The following is an 18,605-nucleotide window of genomic DNA, read 5'->3' as shown; positions in this document are numbered from 1 at the left end:
AGGTGGCAACTTTTGGTTCCCAGGACACGAGTCCCGGAGATTCTTGCTCTTCATCATGATTCTCCTGCAGGCGGACACTTTGCCTCAAATAAAATTGTGGGTAAATTTAGCGTTACAAATTTCGTAAATCTATCTATAATTACAAAAACATACTCTTTCTTGTCAGAAGGACCTGAAAATTTTCCGGATATATCTATGTGGATCGTATACCACGGAATATCTTATTTTTCTATAGGATGCAGCTGAGCTTGTGTCGGTCTTGACACTGATTTACAAGTTTGGCACAAAATACAATTTTCAACGAATCTCTTAACACGCTTTGACATTTGAGGAAACCAATACAGCTCGTACAACTTATCTAAAGTCTTTTCCCAGCCCAAATGACAGATATTTTCATGTACATGATGTATCAGTGACCACGCCATCAGTCTCGGCACTACAGGTAACTTTATCTGTTTCGATTTTTTGTTTATCGTCCGTATAAAAATTTTGTCTCTAATTGAATATGTTTTTGCTCTCTCTGATCCCTCTATTACCTCACAGTGCAAAGTTTTTATTTCGTCATCTTTCTGCTGAGCTACCATCAACCAGTCATCAGCTAATTCAATTATTTTATTCAAATCTTTCTCAACTATTTTGAGTACACTTTTTTTTGTAACTGGATTTCTTGACAAAAAGTCCGCATGCTTCATTCGTTCACCCGCGCGATATTCTATTTCAAATTCAAATGACTGCAAATATGCCCACCAACGATAAACTCGTGGAGTAAGATCTTTTTTAAGGCTTGCGGCTTTAAGCGAATTACAGTCAGTCACAACTAAAAATTTACGTCCTACTAAATATTGTCTAAAATGTTTTATTGAGTTAACAACTGCAAGAGTCTCAAGTTCGCAAGAATGGTAACGAGTTTCAGCGTCTATGGTACGTTTGCTATAATAAGCGACGGGATGTTTTTCTTTTTCAATACATTGTTACAATACGGCACCATACCCGAGAGCACTAGCATCGGTACGTAGTTCGATTGGAAGATTAGGGTCGAAAATTCTCGGTAACGGTTCTGATGTTAAATAACTGACAAGCTTGGCCCTGGCGTCAGTGTGTTCGTCTGTCCATGTAATCGTTTTGGTACTACCTGCAGTAAGTTTGTATAAAGGAGCAGCCACTTGTGAAAATCTCGGTATAAATCTACGAAAATAGGATGCTAACCCTAACATTTGCCTTACCTGGGTCCGTGTCCGAGGAATAGGTGATTGCACCAGGGCTTCGATTTTTCGAAGGTTGGGCCTCAACTCTCCATGTGACACAGTGTACCCCAGATAATTAATTTTTTTAAATTGAATGAAAATCCTTTCTCCGCAAGTTTTGCCATCACGACTGCCAACCTATCCAAAGCTTCCTGTGCAGTTCTACCGGGTATAAGAACATTATCCAAATAAACAATCGCAAAAGAATATCTCAATTCACCCAAAGCGTTATTGATTGCTCTCTGATATATGGCAAGTGCATTCATTAGCCCGAATGGCATTGTTAAATATTCAAACTGTCCGTCCGATGTAATAAAAGCAAGCTTTTCTATTGAATTCTCTTTTACAGGTATCTGATGAAAGCCTACCGTCATATCTGATGACGAGAAATAGTACGCACCGCACAATCGATCTAATTGATCTTGAATCAACGGTAGCGGATAACGATCTGCTTCTGTGTTGGCGTTTAACTCCCAAAAATCCACACACAATCTATCTTATCAATCTTTTTTCTTAACTAAGATAATTGGACTAGAGAACGGACTCCTGCTTTCTCGAACGATTCCTGCCTCGAGCATTTTATTTACCATATGTCTAACACTCTCACGCTCTAAAATTCCTAGCTTATAAGGTCTTCGCTGTACAGTTTTATTTTCATCTTTCAGTCTAATCTCAAAGCTGCCAGATGTTACACGAATCTTAGGAGTATCAACACTCATATGTTCCCCGTGCAGTCTTAACAATTTTATAAGTGATTCTCTCATCTCATCCACATCACAATCTACAATGTCAAAATTGGTTGTTGCAACACACGCACCAACAAATTTGTGTAATTTTGCAAATTTAACTATGGTTCCATCTAATGTGACCGAGATACCATTAGCTAACAATTCTTTACCCAGAATTATTTTTGTGGACAAACTTTCGTCCGGTACTACATATAAATCAATTTCAACATTGATGCTATTCAACTCTGCACACACTGAGATCATCTCACGGCAATCCACATACCCATTTCCTAAGCCCCTCAAACGCATACAAACGACTTGTCTTTTACCAGGCAGCCAAACTCTCTGTTACAAGAGAACAGTCTGAACCAGAGTCAAAGATGAACGTCAACACCTTACCGTCAGCAAGCTTCAGAGTATTCTCAGTGGAGGTAGAATTACAAAGCCTCACTACCTTCTCGTTCTTCTTAGGGCAACTCGGGGCAATGTGTCCCTCTTCCTTACAGTTGTAGCAGGTTATCGGCTTCTTTGACCCCAAACCTCTACTGTCCAGTTCCTTGATGACCCGTGAGTAGCTGCCACGCTGTGTCTGCAGAGCTGATCGACATTCGGCCTTCCGATGTCCTTTTCTTCCACAATTGTAGCACTCGATGTCAAAACGGTGCGACTTACCATCTCGCGGCGCCAAAGTCTTAGTATGTGGACCAGGGGCTCTGGAGGATGCACGCGGTTGATGGAAGTCGGTCGTTCGTCCATCAAGGTACGCCATCGCTTCTTGTAGACTTTTAGGTGATTCACGCACAAAGATGTTGCGAACGAATCTATTTTGCCCCGAATAGGATAATCCCGTAAGTTGAGCTGCAGTCTCGTCCACCGTTTTTCTCTCATTCTTCATAAAATTTTCAAGTGTAAACGCTGCGTGTTCCATCCAAATCGTGTGCAGCTCCGACGCAACGTTCTTATTTTTTGCATACGCACTTAAAAACTCAGAACGTATTTCTACCCAGCTTTTTCCTGACGGATCCATACCTGTGAACCACTGCGCCGCTTCGCCCTTAAATGCTTTCGCCAAGTGCTGGACAATTTCATATTCATCAGGATTATAACGGCGAATCCACTCGTCAACCATTTTCACCCAGCCAGTCGCGTCAGTCGTTTTCGGATCAAATTTGATGAGATCCATCGGAACACGTTCTCGTCTGGAAAGCAGTGCAAGAAGTCGCAGATTTTCCTCCTCCAATCTTGCCTGACGTTTACTGTGCCTACGTCTTCCGTGCTTCCTTCTTTGTGAATCATCAGAATGTTCAGATTCCGATGTCGTCGGGGATCGGTGATTTCTTTTTCGTTTTCGAGAAGTTTCTACTCTGCCTGTGTCACTCTTTGCACTTCTCCTCACACTTTCTTCTACATCTTCTGCCACACTGAAATTTTCTTCGTTTCGTTCCATCTCTATCTCGAAAATTTACTTTTTTTTTACTTCTACACGCTTAAACGTTCTTTATCCCACTTCTGATCTCAGATATACAAAGATAAATAAAGAGTATACAGTTTATTTAATTGAAAACCGCAGAGACACGGAAAAACACAACTTTATTCAAATCGTTTTGAAAATAATTCTAAAAGAAGTAACTAAGTTAAACAAGAACAAAACAAATCCAACCAAAACAAGTTCCATCAACGTCATACAACCGGTGATCAAAATGTAACAATGACACAATATGGTGATGCGACATATATATATATATATATGTCGCATCACCATATTGTGTCATACATATATATGTATGTCGGGGTGAAGCCTCGGAAAGGCGGCGAGGATGTAGGATTTGCATTTCGTGGATTGCTCATTGTAAAAAGCGCGATGATCCCAACACGTCCGGTCAATTCGCTTGCTTTTCCGTGACTGTCGATTTCATCCAAGCGTTGTTATAAACAAACCATTTGTTTGTTGCTAAGATTCCGTCATTAAGCTATATTCATAGCTTGCAAATAACGCTTGACGCTTGATACGGTGAACTCATAGTGAGTTCAATTTCAAATGAAATATCCTTTTATTCTTAAAAGACTAAATACATTTTTAAATGGAATTATTGAACAAAAATTAAAGATTTGTCATACTCTGAAACGGCAATTCTGACCTATCACACGTCCTCGTGTGATTCATTTGCAAGAAACAGAACAAAAAAAATATCAATAATTATTCGCCTCGGCCACCCTGGCCTTCCCATTCATCTTTTAAATTTTAATAGGAAAAACTGTGTATTCTGAAATTAATAACATAGTTCAGTCCATTCAAATGAGAAACATACTTTCACCCAGTTTCTTATATGAACTCAGATCACTTTAATTCAGTGATGAGACCTCCCGCTCTTAACCAGTAGCAGGGTACACGATACGTCAAATCGCTTAAATCCAGTGATGAGACCTCGCGCTCTTGACCAGTAGCAGGGTACACGATTCCTCTGTCACTTCCATCCAGTAACAGGTACTCATTTATCATGCCTTTATCACGGCGCACTCTTTTTAATACAGTTTCATACCGCGTATTCCCTTCCCGCGTCCTTGAGGCGGATTTTTACGGGTTCAACATCCGCACGACCTTTTGGAGTACCATACACAAATTGATTCTTGAATTTGTTCAAGACGGATACTAATTTTAATTAAAATTCCAAAGGAATATCGGTGTCCACACTGTCGAGATTGAACTCATGAAGCGTTACATTTCACGTATTAACAACATGTGTTTTGGTTAACTTCTATGTGTCAACTGTCATTAGTACAGATCATGCAGAACATGAAAAAGTATTTCATTAGTGATATCGTTGATGTTTACAATCGACAAAATTTGCAAAATGCTATTAACGCTTGTTTGCCCAATACCAGTCATAGTAACGACATTATTTAATCTCTTTCCACGAATTTTGCAAGAAATTGACCACTTGATAAGAGAACATTGAGATCCTGACAATGAGTCATAGGAAAGTGAAAATCGCTCACCGGCTTGTTGTAAAACTCCAGCAGGCGTGTTAATTACGTACATGTCGATACGGTGCTCTATAACTTTGCCATTGCCGTTATCAAATCCTTCCTTTGCAACTTTCTCAGGACAACGCGAAGCATAATGACCCATCTTCTGACATTTGAAACATTTAATGGAATCTGTAGATCGAACTGCAGAATTTTCCTTCCACAGTTCCTTTTGAATACTAGTTTGTCTCTCCTTTCCATGATTTTCCTCCCTCGACCGACACGTTGATGCTTTGTGGCCCATTTTTCTTGATACAAACAATTCTTTAAATTCGTTCCACGTTATCCCGGCATATGATACTTGCGACAGCTATGCCAAAGCCTGTCCCCTCAAGGCACGACTCAGCTCAATCATTCAAGATGCACCTTGCAATGGTTGATCAGCCATACACATATCCGCGGTTGTTATCCATGATCTCGCGTTCACTTCCGGCTTTAAGATCAAACTCCGGTAGACGCACATTATTATTATTATTCACCGAAGGAGTATTCATCACTTGTATTAACGCGAGAAAATTACGATTCTGTTCTTCGAGAAGTAATCGCCATTTTTCTTCGTTATCCTCACTTGCTCCTTGTGGGGTAACAGATCTAGATCCCATTTCTGATGTCGGGGTGAAGCCTCGGAAAGGCAGAGAGGATGTAGGATTTACATTTCACGGATTGCTCATTGTAAAAAGCGCGATGATCCCAACACGTCCGGTCAATTCGCTTGCTTTTCCGTGACAGTCGATTTGAAACTCCTCCTTTCTGTTCGTTGGTTGAAAAGCCAGTATGATATTTTTTGTTCGCTTCCCTATATTTTCGCTGCTGTTCTCGTCGTCTAATTTTCGCTCTTCTATGTCCATCACATTGGTTGGTCGTCCTCTTGATTTATTTTCCAAATCAATCATCGCAATCGATTCTTCTAATTCTTCGACACCCTTCGTTGAATTATTTTTACTGCCCCAAACAAACTGCATACACACATTCCTCAGTCATTTATGGTATCTAAATCCTTATAATCTATTTAACAAAATTTTTCAATATATAACCTTACACTTAATTGTTTCTGGGTGAGACATGGAGGATCAATCGGACCTGTGCGACCGTGAAATTTATCTACTAATTTTTTAGAAACATCTTGCATACTAGGTGGATTGACGATACAACCTTAAATTCACTCTATTGTATACGCCTTTTACTTTACTTTCATCATCAATTTCAACTAACAGATAAGCATTTTTTCCAATGATACTTGATATTTTAAATGGCCCTTGAAATAAATGAAAAAATTTCTGTGTCACCTTATCCAATAGACTTGATTGCATTGGAACCCTTATCAGAACCAGGTCACCAATATTAAGTTCTATTTTCGATTTTTGTTTTTGATATTTACATCGCCGATTGAATGCTTTTTCAATTCTTCCTCTAGCTAACTCAATTTTCAATGGTTTGCTTATCAAATCTGTTGGGGGAAATTTTATAATTTGCTGTATCTTATCGGTATGATCTTTGTCAAATTGTAGCTGATATGGTGTGAAACCTGTACTCTGATGTACTGTTACATTTAAAATTTTTTGTATATTTGGTATGAACTTTGCCCATTTCGTATGCTGCTCTGCACAGTAGACTCTAAAGAATTTTCCTAATTCTCTCATAACCCTTTCGGTAGGATTTGATTGCGGGTGCCTTATTGACGAATAGCATACTTTAATACCCATTTTTTCTAACTCTCCTTTCCATTTCGCAGCGGTAAATTGGGTTCCATTGTCGGACAAAATTCTGTTTGGTTTTCCCAAAGTTGGTATATAGTGTTCGGTAATTTTCTTTAAACTTATTTGCGCTGTTGCCCTTTTTACTGGATATAGTGTAACATATTTTGAAAATGCATCTAAGGCCACTAAAATATACTGAACACCCCCTATTGACCTAGGCAATGGTCCATAGTAGTCTACTGTGACGAGATCTCCCGGTTTTTCAGATCTCACCATCTGATATGCTCCTTCCATACTGTAAGTTAGATGTTTTGTACGCTGACATAGATCACAAGCCAACACAAAATGTTTGACGTCGCTACCCATATACTTCCAATAATAATATTCCCTTAAATATTGACTTGTTTTATATACACCTACATGACCTAATTTAGAATGCACTGAACCAATCAATTGTTTTATTAATCCAGTTGGAATTACAAGCTTCCACTTTTCGTCATATTTGCCATTAACAAATAACACGTCATTATATACCTTATATCTAACATTGCCTTTTTTTGAATTGACTGAGTCGAACATTACTTTTATTGATTGGTCAGCTCTCTGTTGTTTCAAATTGTTTAAAATGAACTGGAAGTATGGTATCCATGGTCAAAGATTTCATTAAACTTAATAACATTTGGTGATTATTTTTCTCGTTTGGTAAAAGATTCGATGTAATTGCTGAAATTATTCTGTAATTGGGATGATCCTCATGAAATTGACTATCAGGATTACGACTAAACAAATCTGCGACAATGTTGTCACTGCCTTTACAATGTATCGTTTTGAAATCATACTGCTGGAGTAACAAACTCCATCTTATTAAACGCGCATTTTGATAAATTGTAGTTTTCAAGAAAGTTAAAGCTTTATTATCTGCTATGATTTCAAATTGATTTTCAACTTGATATTAAGGTTCCTAAATTTTGTGACGAAGCTAGTCAGAATCCATTGGAATTTTTGTCAGAATTAGATAATTATTTTAACGTTAGTAGTATAAGTGATAGACAACGATTGAGAATTATTAATAGTACATTAATTGGTAGAGCAAAAATTTGGTTTGATATGAACAAAGACATGTGTGATACTTACGAAAACTTTAAAAGGCTGTTCAGGCAAGAATTTTACGCCGTACAATGTCAGGTTAAGGTAAGAAGTAGATATATACACAGCTGGTCACGTAAAAAACCTTGAAAAAATAAATTGAGCATCTTAGAATTAGAGATGCGACTGCCACCTCTAAAAGATTGGTTATTTTCAGGTAAATATAAACGATACAGAATCATGTATTTGATTGACATTTATTTTTTCGTCCCATAATTTCTGCATACATAATATTTCTTGTACGAGATTTTCACAACTTTTCAGTTTCACGATGACAACGGTACATTACCAACGTGTTGCACGCGATAGTTGTCGGTTATGAAGAACTTCTTTTACTGACGTGGTCAGCTGCTTGGTTGATAATACGTGAAACTGCTATTACCCCCAAACCCGGCCAGACCCGGCAAACTGTTACGAAAAGTAACCCAGGGTTATAAGCCTTGCTTATTGCGTGAGAAATTCATAATTTATGTCTAAATTATATACACGAGGTTTTGGTTAATCACTGTGAGGGGAAATCCAACTCGTATCTAATAGTGAGTTCCAAAAATAAATTCATAAGCGATAAAGCGTTGTAATTTATCCGGCAGCCAAAAGTGATAAACTGTCAGTTGAATATTGAATGACTTATATTCATTTGTTATCAGAATTTTGGAGGAGAACACGTGGTCTGGTAAGCTCCGATTGAGTCAGCCTTCACAGAGTGACAGTAAATAAAAAATAATAGAATACCTACCTGTGTCGCTGTTAGTATCCACACTCAGCCCTTTTAAAGAAAATTTCTTTGAAAGATTTGAGTGTTCCTGATAAGCCGCCCAGCATAATCCATATTCGATTGCGTTGGCCTATGAGTTTGGTGTCTCAGGTCCAAGTATGAGTGGAAACCTTTTTCTCTTCATTTTCTCATCGATATCATTCAAGAATAATTATTATTTTTTTTAAGTAAAAAAATGCTCCGATCTCGAAAATCTAGGAACTTGTCAATAGTCAAACAAAAAATGTACAGTCAGCCGGGTTACAAAGATTTTATTCATTATTATTCGTGCTATGATTGTTGTGATTGTTATTACCACTTTACAATTCTAATCCAAGTATATAAAATTTCATACCAATTACAGTAAATCGAAATTTGTCACATTCCGCTAGTTGGAGACTGTCATTAAAAAAATTCATGTACGATGTCCAAGGAAAATAAGGAGAAAAAAAAAGAAATTAACTACTAATACTCGAATGTTGGCTACCACATCCTGGCTGGTGACACTAGCGAATCGCCATTGGCTTGTTTCAATATAGAGTGCACACTGAAATCTTCGATAGCAATTTTCTTGGAAACTGCTGCGTGTTAACATTCAATCGAAACAAGTGTTTGCTTATTTTTATTCTCTTTTAACCTGTGAAGGTGCAATTTGATCAGAATATACCACAGCTGGTATTTTCCACATATGTGATACTAATAAATTATAAGAGCGAATGAAATTCATAATAACAATTTAAAGATGAATTGTGATGAAAAATCATTATTATACCATTTTAGAATCGTTGTGACTGAAATCCAAAATAAGCTTACAGAGTCGAACACACTTATGTTTCGCAAGCTTAACTTATTCAGTTATACCATAGTTGCGAAATCTTACATCTACCCTTTAACTTATTATATAAATTTTAGTCATGGAATAGAATAATGAATTCATCATCTCAGCTGTCGACTTGTATTTTAATCAGAGTTCTTACTCATATCGATAGGTCTTATGGAAACAGTTGTATTTCAGTAAGCCATTTAGAACGTTTGTATTTCCTTGGGTGGCTAGAACGAATCCATCTCAGTCGATGCTAAATTTGTGTACAGAGTTTTGTTTACACTTACTGTAGCATCTTTTAAGATACGTCTGTTGTAGCTGCCCGACGAATTACGAAATGCGTCTGTTTCCACATGACATTGAATTTCAAAACTGTAAATAAATGAAAGACATTTTGTTTTCAGATTTTTTTAACGTTTCGTGAGCAAAGGGCTAAATTTTACTGAGCAAATACCAAATGATGATATAAATTCCTAACAATTTGATGAAATGGATGTACATGAACGATTTATGGCACACGACACAGGGCAAATCAAGTATCTGCTCTTTGCTTCTACAAATCATTCATATATCTTCGATTCTCTCTTGGTTTCGTTTTCCGGTATTGTACAAAATATTAACCAGCATCCAGACAGTCTGGAGACTTTGGAAACTTTAAAAAGAATCCTCTGCTTCGTATACCAGGAGACAAGGTCCTTAACCGAAAAGAATGCTGACCTTGTTAAGTTAGTACACAAATCCTATTTGACAGCTCATTCTATAGATGTCGATGTATTACAAAAATATTTATATCTTCACACCACGGATACCAAATGCTTATCTTTGATACTCGACATTTTTATGCTACATATGGTACTTCGTTACGACACATGTATGATCCTGAAGAATTTGCAACATCTGCAAGAGTCAATAGATGAATATTTTGACACAGAAAATAAGATAAACGTCTTGGACGTGAAATTGATGGCCTGTTACGTGAATAGTCTTCTTCTGCATCCAGCCAGCTCTGAATTGAGCGAGCAATCGGATGTTGCAAATCTAACCATATGCTTCAAGCGTCATATACGCCAGTGGTTGGTATCAAAAAATGATAACGAATGCCCTGCACTAATTTTGCTCCTACCAAAAGTCATAAGTGTCACAAATCGAAAGGAGATGCTCACAGAAATATGGGAAATGATTTTCGAACTGAAATGTGATACGGGTGATATCCTTTATATCATGTGCATGACAGCCGATGCTTGGTTTTCGATAAAACCTGAATACCACGAACAGCTGCTTGAAAAACTTATCACACAGTCATTTTGGCTCGTATTATTGAAAGGATTATCGAGTCCAATACCACACCAGCGTAAGCAAGCTTTATATCTTGCGAAAAGAGTAGTTGATTTTCTTGACAATTATAAAATTGAAGGTATAAGACTTGACCAATACAAAGAAATTAGACCGCTGGTATGCACTGGAAATGAATCTCAACGAACTTCTTTCAAGAAAAACGTAAACGATTTGTTTTTGATATTAGAAGCATTGGAGGAAAAGCAGAAGCATTTCGTAATTCCAGTTTTCCCACTTCTGAAAACTTTGGTCGATGAAAAATTCGAGCAGGAATGTTGCAATGCAGCTGGTTTCCACTTTGCATGGGTCCGTTGTGCTTTTTCACGTATTTTTCAGCACAGTAATAACACTGTAGTCAAATGGGGGTTATTATATGTATTCGCTCTCGACCCAGGTTTATACAACGATGATTTTCTGATACTCATTCTTCATGTTTTGAACAATACTTACCTGTACGAAAACGATACAAACGACGAACCAATCATTGTAAAAGAGCTCATTAAACTTCTAAATTCTGCTGAAGTAAAATATAGTGACTTTGTTACAAGATTCCTAACACATGCCTCGAAGATGACTTGGGGTCCTGTAGCGTTGTTCTATATTATTCATGCTCTGTCCAAAGTAGCGATAGTGGGCTGCATTTGGAAAGAAGTTGAACTAGAAGCTGTGAAAACATTAGCAGAAATCAATCTTAATATGCACTGCCGAGTTCTTCGCATCGGTTCCCAGGTGGAACTACTAGAAACTCTCACCCACTTTGTTACAGAGCCTTTGAATTTGGTAGCGGTAGCAAATACGCTGTCAGCATTTTCTATCCACGAATCCCTAACTCGTGGTCAATTATCTTGGAAACGAATATCTACTTGGTTATCAAAAACAGTGAAACGGGATGAGGCTCTGCGATTTCTTGAAAAAATCTGCAGCCAATTCATCGATAAGAATTCACTCAGTGATGTCAGTATGAAATCTTTATCATTGATGCTTATGCTTTTTCATGATGGGCACATTATCCTTGATTCTAAGTCGTGTGCAGGATTTACTATGCTACGAAACTTACTTCATTGTCTCATTGGCGCAGATTCCAGGCCTTACGGAAATATTGAGTTGAGAAAGAGATGTATTGAACTTATTGGTTATCTCTTCGACTTTACTTCGTCAAAAGATTATATTATGCGAGAATTCATTGCTGATTATGTTGATATCACTTTACGAATCGCATTCAAATTTATGCGAAACATAACTGACGAAGCTACTATTGATGAGATTAATACTCTTGTATTGGTAACGCAGAAATTTTTCACAGATGAGAACTCAATCATTTCAAAAAGAGACGTACAGAATCATATTGAAAGGTTTGAAGTAGAATCATGGAATATGATTAACGATGGAGGATACAGTAATAATCTTCAAAAGATTTGTGGGGTTAAAATATTATACGCTTGCCTAAAAGCAACCAACGTGAAACTCAGAAATTATAAATTTATTGGTCCTTTATACAACATGTATAAGACTCTAGCCGTACGATCATCTGATCACACGAATGAAATTATAAGTGAAAATAGAAACCTGGAAGGAAAAATTGTAGCAGAGTATTATGAGTTTGTGGCTGAGCTATTTTACATATATCTACAAGATGAACCAGTTGATAAATGGATACCACATATTGATTGGATCGAAGCTGTATTACACCTAGTTCAAGTTGGTGGGAAAAAAATATTCGTTCCAACAATAGGTATATTGTCACAATTATTTTATAAAGGAGTCGTTAAGTCGAAAGATATTGATCGTTTCATATCGGTCACAAGATTGTGTTGGAAGTCGATGCTTGAAACTAATGAATGTCGATTGGCAATGGACAAAATAATGGAATTGATTTTCAGTTCAAAATTTCTTGAGTGTGAAGATATGAAAGAACTCACAATGGAGGTGAGTTGAATGGAATTGGAATTTCAGTTGTTACTTTTACAAGCAGCACTTGAAATTTGATGTATAAACGATTCATCACTTGTAGTTCACTGAAGAAATGGTGGAAAAAGTGGAAAAAATTCCTGGACTAAGCGTGGTTTTGGTAAATGGATTGGAACATATTGAAGATGTACATCTTGCTAATTTCTACGATGCCTTACTCACTTGTCTATTCTACGGTATTGTTCCACGTCGTGATAAAAAAATCGAGCTACAGGCCCGGTCTTATGTTTTTGAGTTATACCATAAAGCATATCCGAATTGCTTATCCAACATGTGAGTCAACAGAATTGTGATTAAAAATGTTACTAATAAGTTATGTTATGCAAGTTATTAATGTTATTTGAAAAGTTGAGATCACGATGCCTGAGGTACATCAAAGAAATGTACACGGAAAAGAAGTGCATGCATAGATTGTAATTCTACACTAGAACAGCCTAGACTTATTACTTCTTTTTGTTTTTATGATAGTTGATATTCCTGTTCATATTTTTCAAAGGTTTGGCACATTCTGTACCCTTATTGCTAGTAAGCCGAAAACAAAATCTTTTAAAAATTCCTCATTATTTAATCAGTATCTCAGAAAATATAATGCTGGAAGAGTCAAGAAATTTTTTGTGTCTATTCATCACTTGATATCATTTCTAATCAGTTTGATGTTTAATTGAGTCTGAGTCTCTACATAGTATTCAACTGATAAAAAATTGTTATGGGGGATCATAGTCCTTTGGATTTTCCCTGGTCAACACTTTTGTTACGATTCGATCACAATTATTACTGGCCTTTATTTTATTGGTACATTTCCGTTACACAAAAAATCTCGTCCTTGTTATTTTGAATGATCAGTAAAAATTTATGCTAGTTAAATAGGAATCTTTCCCAGTATAAAGATATATATTATCAGGTACGTGAACACTGATACAGCAACAAGAGCACATGCTGTTGCATTATTGCATAAACGGATAACTGACAACACTGAGCATGCAGCTAAATTATTACCAATGATTATTGCAAGACTGAATGAAAGTCAAAATAAGCGGTACTTTGGAGATTCACTGACACACCGCCACAAAAATCGTCTTATACAGGCTCTCTTTGTACTACAACCAGTATTGAAAAAAGTTAGTGAATTGTTACATATTATAATTTAATGATTTTCCATAGGCAAACCTATAAATTTTCTTATTGCACTGTATCGAAGATATTGCAGAGTTTTGTTTGTTGCAGAGGCGGGTGCTATTGAGTTTGAATATAGAAAACTCGCAAGGGTGATCATATTTTCAAAAAAGCATTATTCTTGATAATACAGTATTAGCAGACAGGACTCAATTACAAGAGTAGATGGTCATCGTATTTTCAATTTAGTTATTTTTTTTTTTGTCACAATCTCTTACGTTTTGGTTACAGTAATTGGCCATCATCAGAACTGTAGAAGCATAAGTGAATTGACATGGAAATTCTATCAATACTGTATGTGAACGAAGCTATTAAAACCAGGTATATTCATTTCCATTTGTATATTGATTTTTTAATTCCTTACCCTGTAAATGTTTAATGTTGCACAAACAGCAAATACTAGAGTAGACAATGCAAAGTTTTTTTAAATGCCCATGGTAATCTACCTATGCTTCCACAGTTGTAAGGATGATCGACCATGTGTCAATCAAAATGTTGAAGAAAAATTGGAAAAAAAAAATAATAAACTGGAACTACATTGACAGTCGACACATGTGATTGCTTCCTATCTATTGATACTGTGAAGCACACAAGTAATGTAACTTGTATTCAGTATGGAGTTAATGAGGATAATTAGTAGTAGCTCTGTAATTTTAGAGTACTTCATTATTTTTACAGAATGATATGGTGCTATTAAATTCGTTAATGTGCGAAAATATACTTTCGGAAAGTAGTCAGCCCAGTGTCAGAATAATGCAAGAATGGCTGATCATTAAAATATATCTTGAAAGCGAAATCTTGCGTGGTGGAGTTTGGAATTTATTTCGACAGGTCAGTTATAGTAAGTCTCTGTATTAATTGAGGTACAATTTAATTACACTGGAAATACTGTACCTTTGACCTGCAAAAAATGTATTAGAATTTTTTTGATCTAGATGCTCAAATTCTTAAATTCATGGGATTGGAGTTACTAACGTTATTATAATAATGGGTGTTAGGAGAATTCGTTAGTTCGCAGCTGAGGATAATCTGAAATTCAGTTAACCGTGATAAATCAGTTGTATGTTAATATTTTGAAAAGTTAACTCCTTCAAAGTTAATGTATATTTGCACAATAATGATTATTCTCCGAATATATCTGGTGGTATGTCAACGTTAGTAACTTCAAACTCATTTAAATTTACCAGCCATATATGACTCACCAATTTTACAAATAAATAATGTCCTGTAATACTGAATCGTATGCAATATTTGCATAAAATATATCTTATAGCTTTCAAGTAATATTTATCAACGTTTTTTGTATGCAGGCTCAAGAGAAACGAGTCGGTAGCTTATGTTCAATAATGAGCATTGTGTACCATGTAGCTCGGAGCTTAAAATCTAATTTACAATCAGAATTCATAGATCTAAGTTTGGAACACATGATGCCATGCTGTATGTTACAACAGTTTAACGTACGATTATATGCCCAGGTAAGAAATTACAGCTTTGCAATTCTCAGTATTGTTATATTCAGTATCAGTGAATAATTGATGTTTCTGCACACAGGTATTAGCATCCAAGCTTTATGATTTGGCAAAAAAAATGTCCTACCTAGCAGTAACCGAAAAGTACAAGGAACTTTACAATTCACTAACAAAAAGTTTGCAGCTAGGAAACCTATTGAAAAATTCTACTAAATTACAGGAGGATTTTTATTTTACTGTTTTTAATCCAATTGATGACTACAGCTTACAGGTACCTCTTACATTTATTATAAACATGTCATTTATTTTGAATTACTTTGATGCCTAATTTACAAACCGTATTGCTTTTTATTTATAGACTATATTTTATGAGTTACCAAGATTATCAAATGTCTCTTCGGATGAATATATTCTACCACAGATGTTTAATAAATTTGGTTTCAAAGAATCTAACAGTCATCCGCTGAAAATTTTTAATCTTAAAAGCGACTTGAGTGAAGCTTCAGTTTCTGCCAACATGTTAAAAACTTTTGGAAGTAAGTCAATATCAATAAATGAACTGTTCCAATGTATTAGATATTTTGAATCACTATAGAAGTATGCAGTGAAATGACAATAGTTTTGTGCTAGTCAAAACTACTATGTGATAAGAATTATGATGATGTGCTGCCATCGATGGCTTTTTTTTTAAACGAATAAGTGTCTGTTTTCATGGCAATTGAAAGGGATTAGCATGCAGTGCATTGTGATCCATTGCCACCCCAATCTGCGCCAGTTACATACTTAACACAATACTTCATTATTTTTAACAAGATTAAAATAACCTACTTTTTAATTATATTTATAAGTAAAAATTTGTATCCAGGCCTAGAACTGTTTTATTCTAAGACCTACCTGCTGTTTCGTATTTTTCTTGTAAGCTGCGACTTTTAATTTTAAAGATGAAGGATCCACAACACGAGACGATACTAATAACATCAGTGATTATTCTACTGACATTCAAAAAAAATTCATTCCATGGAAATCAATGTTACCCAATGAAGATGAACTCAATGAAACTTCCGGATGTTTGAGATCACATCGAGAAGCTTCAATAGAAGGAAATAAAATTATACTTGTTGCATCACTCGTCGAGAAACTACCAAATCTTGGTGGCCTAAGTAGAACTTGTGAAATACTTGGAGTTGCAGAGTTTGTTATGGCATCCCTAAACCACATAGAGGAGAAAGACTTTCAGAGTCTCAGTGTTTCAGCCGAAAAGCTGATTACCCTTGTAGAAGTAAGTTGATATATATGTTCCATGTTACTTTATACAGTCGAATGAATTTAATTGAATGCATTTCCAAAGAAAAAGCACTTGATCTCCACAAAATTGTAAATCAAGATGTAGTCAAGTCAATATCAAATCAAAACTTCTAAGGTTACAAAATTTGATATAATTTCAGGTAAAACCTCATCAATTACAACAGTATCTGTTGGAGAAAAAGAATATGGGCTACCGATTAGTTGGCGCTGAACAAACAGTCAATAGCACAAATCTTATGGAAGCAAAGTTTGAGAAAAAAACTGTACTAGTACTAGGGTGAGACAAAAGTTAATTGCATCAGTTGTTTCACAGCCTATTCGAACTAAACGATGTTTAATCTTTGAATGTTTTTTTTTTTTTTTGTCTGTACAGTAACGAAAAAGCGGGTATTCCAGCCAATTTGATTCCATTACTAGATGAGTGTGTGGAAATACCTCAAGTTGGCGTTGTTCGATCACTTAACGTTCACGTAACTGGAGCCATCTGTTTGTGGGAATGTTTTAAGCAACATCACTCTGCATGATTTTACCCACTTCTAAAAATATCAATTACCATCATACCTTTCTTTACGTGCTATACGAAACAAGAATCTGATATATCTTTTTAAACTTAAGTATAGGGTTAAGCTTATTTCATGTCAAGTTTGTAGTTAACATGTTATATTTAGTGACGTGTTGTAGGTAAGAGCAGAAACCGTTATTTTTGTAAACCTTGAAATAATACTACGTTAACAAAATCCAGTTAATCGGGTATGTTAGCTGATTCTAAGATTTCTGATTTTATACCTAACTAGCCCTAAGGGACTGCCATAGTCGATTTCGTCGATGCATATGGGTCATTCCATGTCAATTCAACGACGTTGCGACGGTGACCCTCTTAGATTTTTATGATTTTTTAATATGTTTTTATACATATAGAAGGAAGTCCTCAGCTAAATTTTTAGCTCTTTATCTCTTCCCATCGATTTTTGAAGAAATTATCGAAAAAAATTCATGTTTCTGACAGAAATTGAAATAACCTAATTAAATACAAAAATTTTTAAGTATTTTTTGATGCTCTTTCTGAAAAAAATTACAAAAATTGAAAAAAAAAATTTCTCGATGCTTTTTTAGCCATTTTTAATCGAAAAATTGGATTTTCCTTCAATGGGACACTATCGATCTTATCCAAAAAAATTTACCAAATTCTCCGTTAAAAAACAAAACTTTTCAGCCATAATAGAAGATGGGCTTTCAATAACTTCTAGTGAAAATAATTTGAAACACACATTTTTTTTTTTTATTTATTTTCCGAAAAAAAATTTGTTTTTAAATTATTATCACTAGAAGTTATTGAAAGCCCATCTTCTATTATGGCTCAAAATTTTTGTTTTTTAACGGAGAATTTGGTAAATTTTTTTGGATAAGATCGAAAGTGTCCCATTGAAGGAAAATCCAATTTTTCGATTAAAAATGGCCAAAAATGGCCAAAAAAGCATCAATAAATTTTTTTTTAAATTTTTGTATTTATATAGGTTATTTCAATTGTTGTCAGAAACATGAATTTTTTTCGTTAATTTCGTCAAAAATCGATGGGAAGGGATAAAGAGCTAAAAATTGAGCTGAGGACTTCTTTCTATATGTACAAAAACATGTTAAAAAATCATAAAAATCTAAGAGGGTCACCGTCGCAACGTCGTTGAATTGACATGGAATGACCCATATACTTCCAAATATCAAAGTCCGCCTATCTCAAACGCGAAAGAGGGCCTAACAGCCCCATTTTATGTATATGCAATTCTGAATAAGAACACTCCAACAGATTAAAGTTGCGAAGCTCAGATGAAACTACAATTCTCATATTGTTTTTGACCAGAAGACAATGGCTGTAATAAAGGTGACACTGAAAGTGATGTCCGTTTCTCCATGCCCTGTTGAGATAGCCAATTTCCAACCG

At 35.7% G+C, this 18,605-nt stretch overlaps 2 protein-coding genes across 9 annotated transcripts; one reads left to right on the top strand and one right to left on the bottom strand.

Annotated features, from left to right (window-relative positions):
- Positions 1-1,744: 1,744 nt before the first annotated feature.
- On the bottom strand, positions 1,745-3,419 carry LOC124179795. Its single transcript, XM_046564541.1, has 2 exons — positions 2,427-3,419; positions 1,745-2,317 (listed from the first exon to the last, which is right to left on the bottom strand). Exons 1-2 carry the CDS (start codon positions 3,417-3,419, stop codon positions 1,745-1,747), a joined length of 1,566 nt encoding a protein of 521 aa, XP_046420497.1.
- A 4,698-nt stretch (positions 3,420-8,117) lies between these two features.
- Positions 8,118-17,410, top strand: LOC124180936 (probable methyltransferase TARBP1). Of its 8 annotated transcripts, XM_046566883.1 has the most exons (12): positions 8,124-8,515; positions 9,824-10,833; positions 10,942-12,680; positions 12,766-12,995; positions 13,624-13,840; positions 14,574-14,726; positions 15,206-15,370; positions 15,447-15,635; positions 15,723-15,900; positions 16,306-16,643; positions 16,810-16,946; positions 17,043-17,410. In XM_046566883.1, the coding sequence occupies exons 2-12, from the start codon at positions 9,909-9,911 to the stop codon at positions 17,191-17,193; spliced, it is 4,422 nt and encodes a 1,473-aa protein (XP_046422839.1). In that variant the 5' UTR covers positions 8,124-8,515; positions 9,824-9,908; the 3' UTR covers positions 17,194-17,410. The 8 variants fall into 8 exon arrangements, with proteins under 8 accessions (XP_046422843.1, XP_046422842.1, XP_046422840.1 ...); XM_046566884.1 differs by having other exon boundaries at positions 8,123-8,515; positions 9,824-12,680; positions 15,585-15,635; XM_046566882.1 differs by having other exon boundaries at positions 8,124-8,378; positions 9,824-12,680.
- The last annotated feature ends 1,195 nt before the right edge of the window (positions 17,411-18,605 follow it).

This window comes from Neodiprion fabricii, chromosome 4, assembly GCF_021155785.1.
Source record: "Neodiprion fabricii isolate iyNeoFabr1 chromosome 4, iyNeoFabr1.1, whole genome shotgun sequence".
NCBI lineage: Eukaryota > Metazoa > Arthropoda > Insecta > Hymenoptera > Diprionidae > Neodiprion > Neodiprion fabricii.
This window is presented reverse-complemented; position numbering and strand designations above follow the sequence as displayed.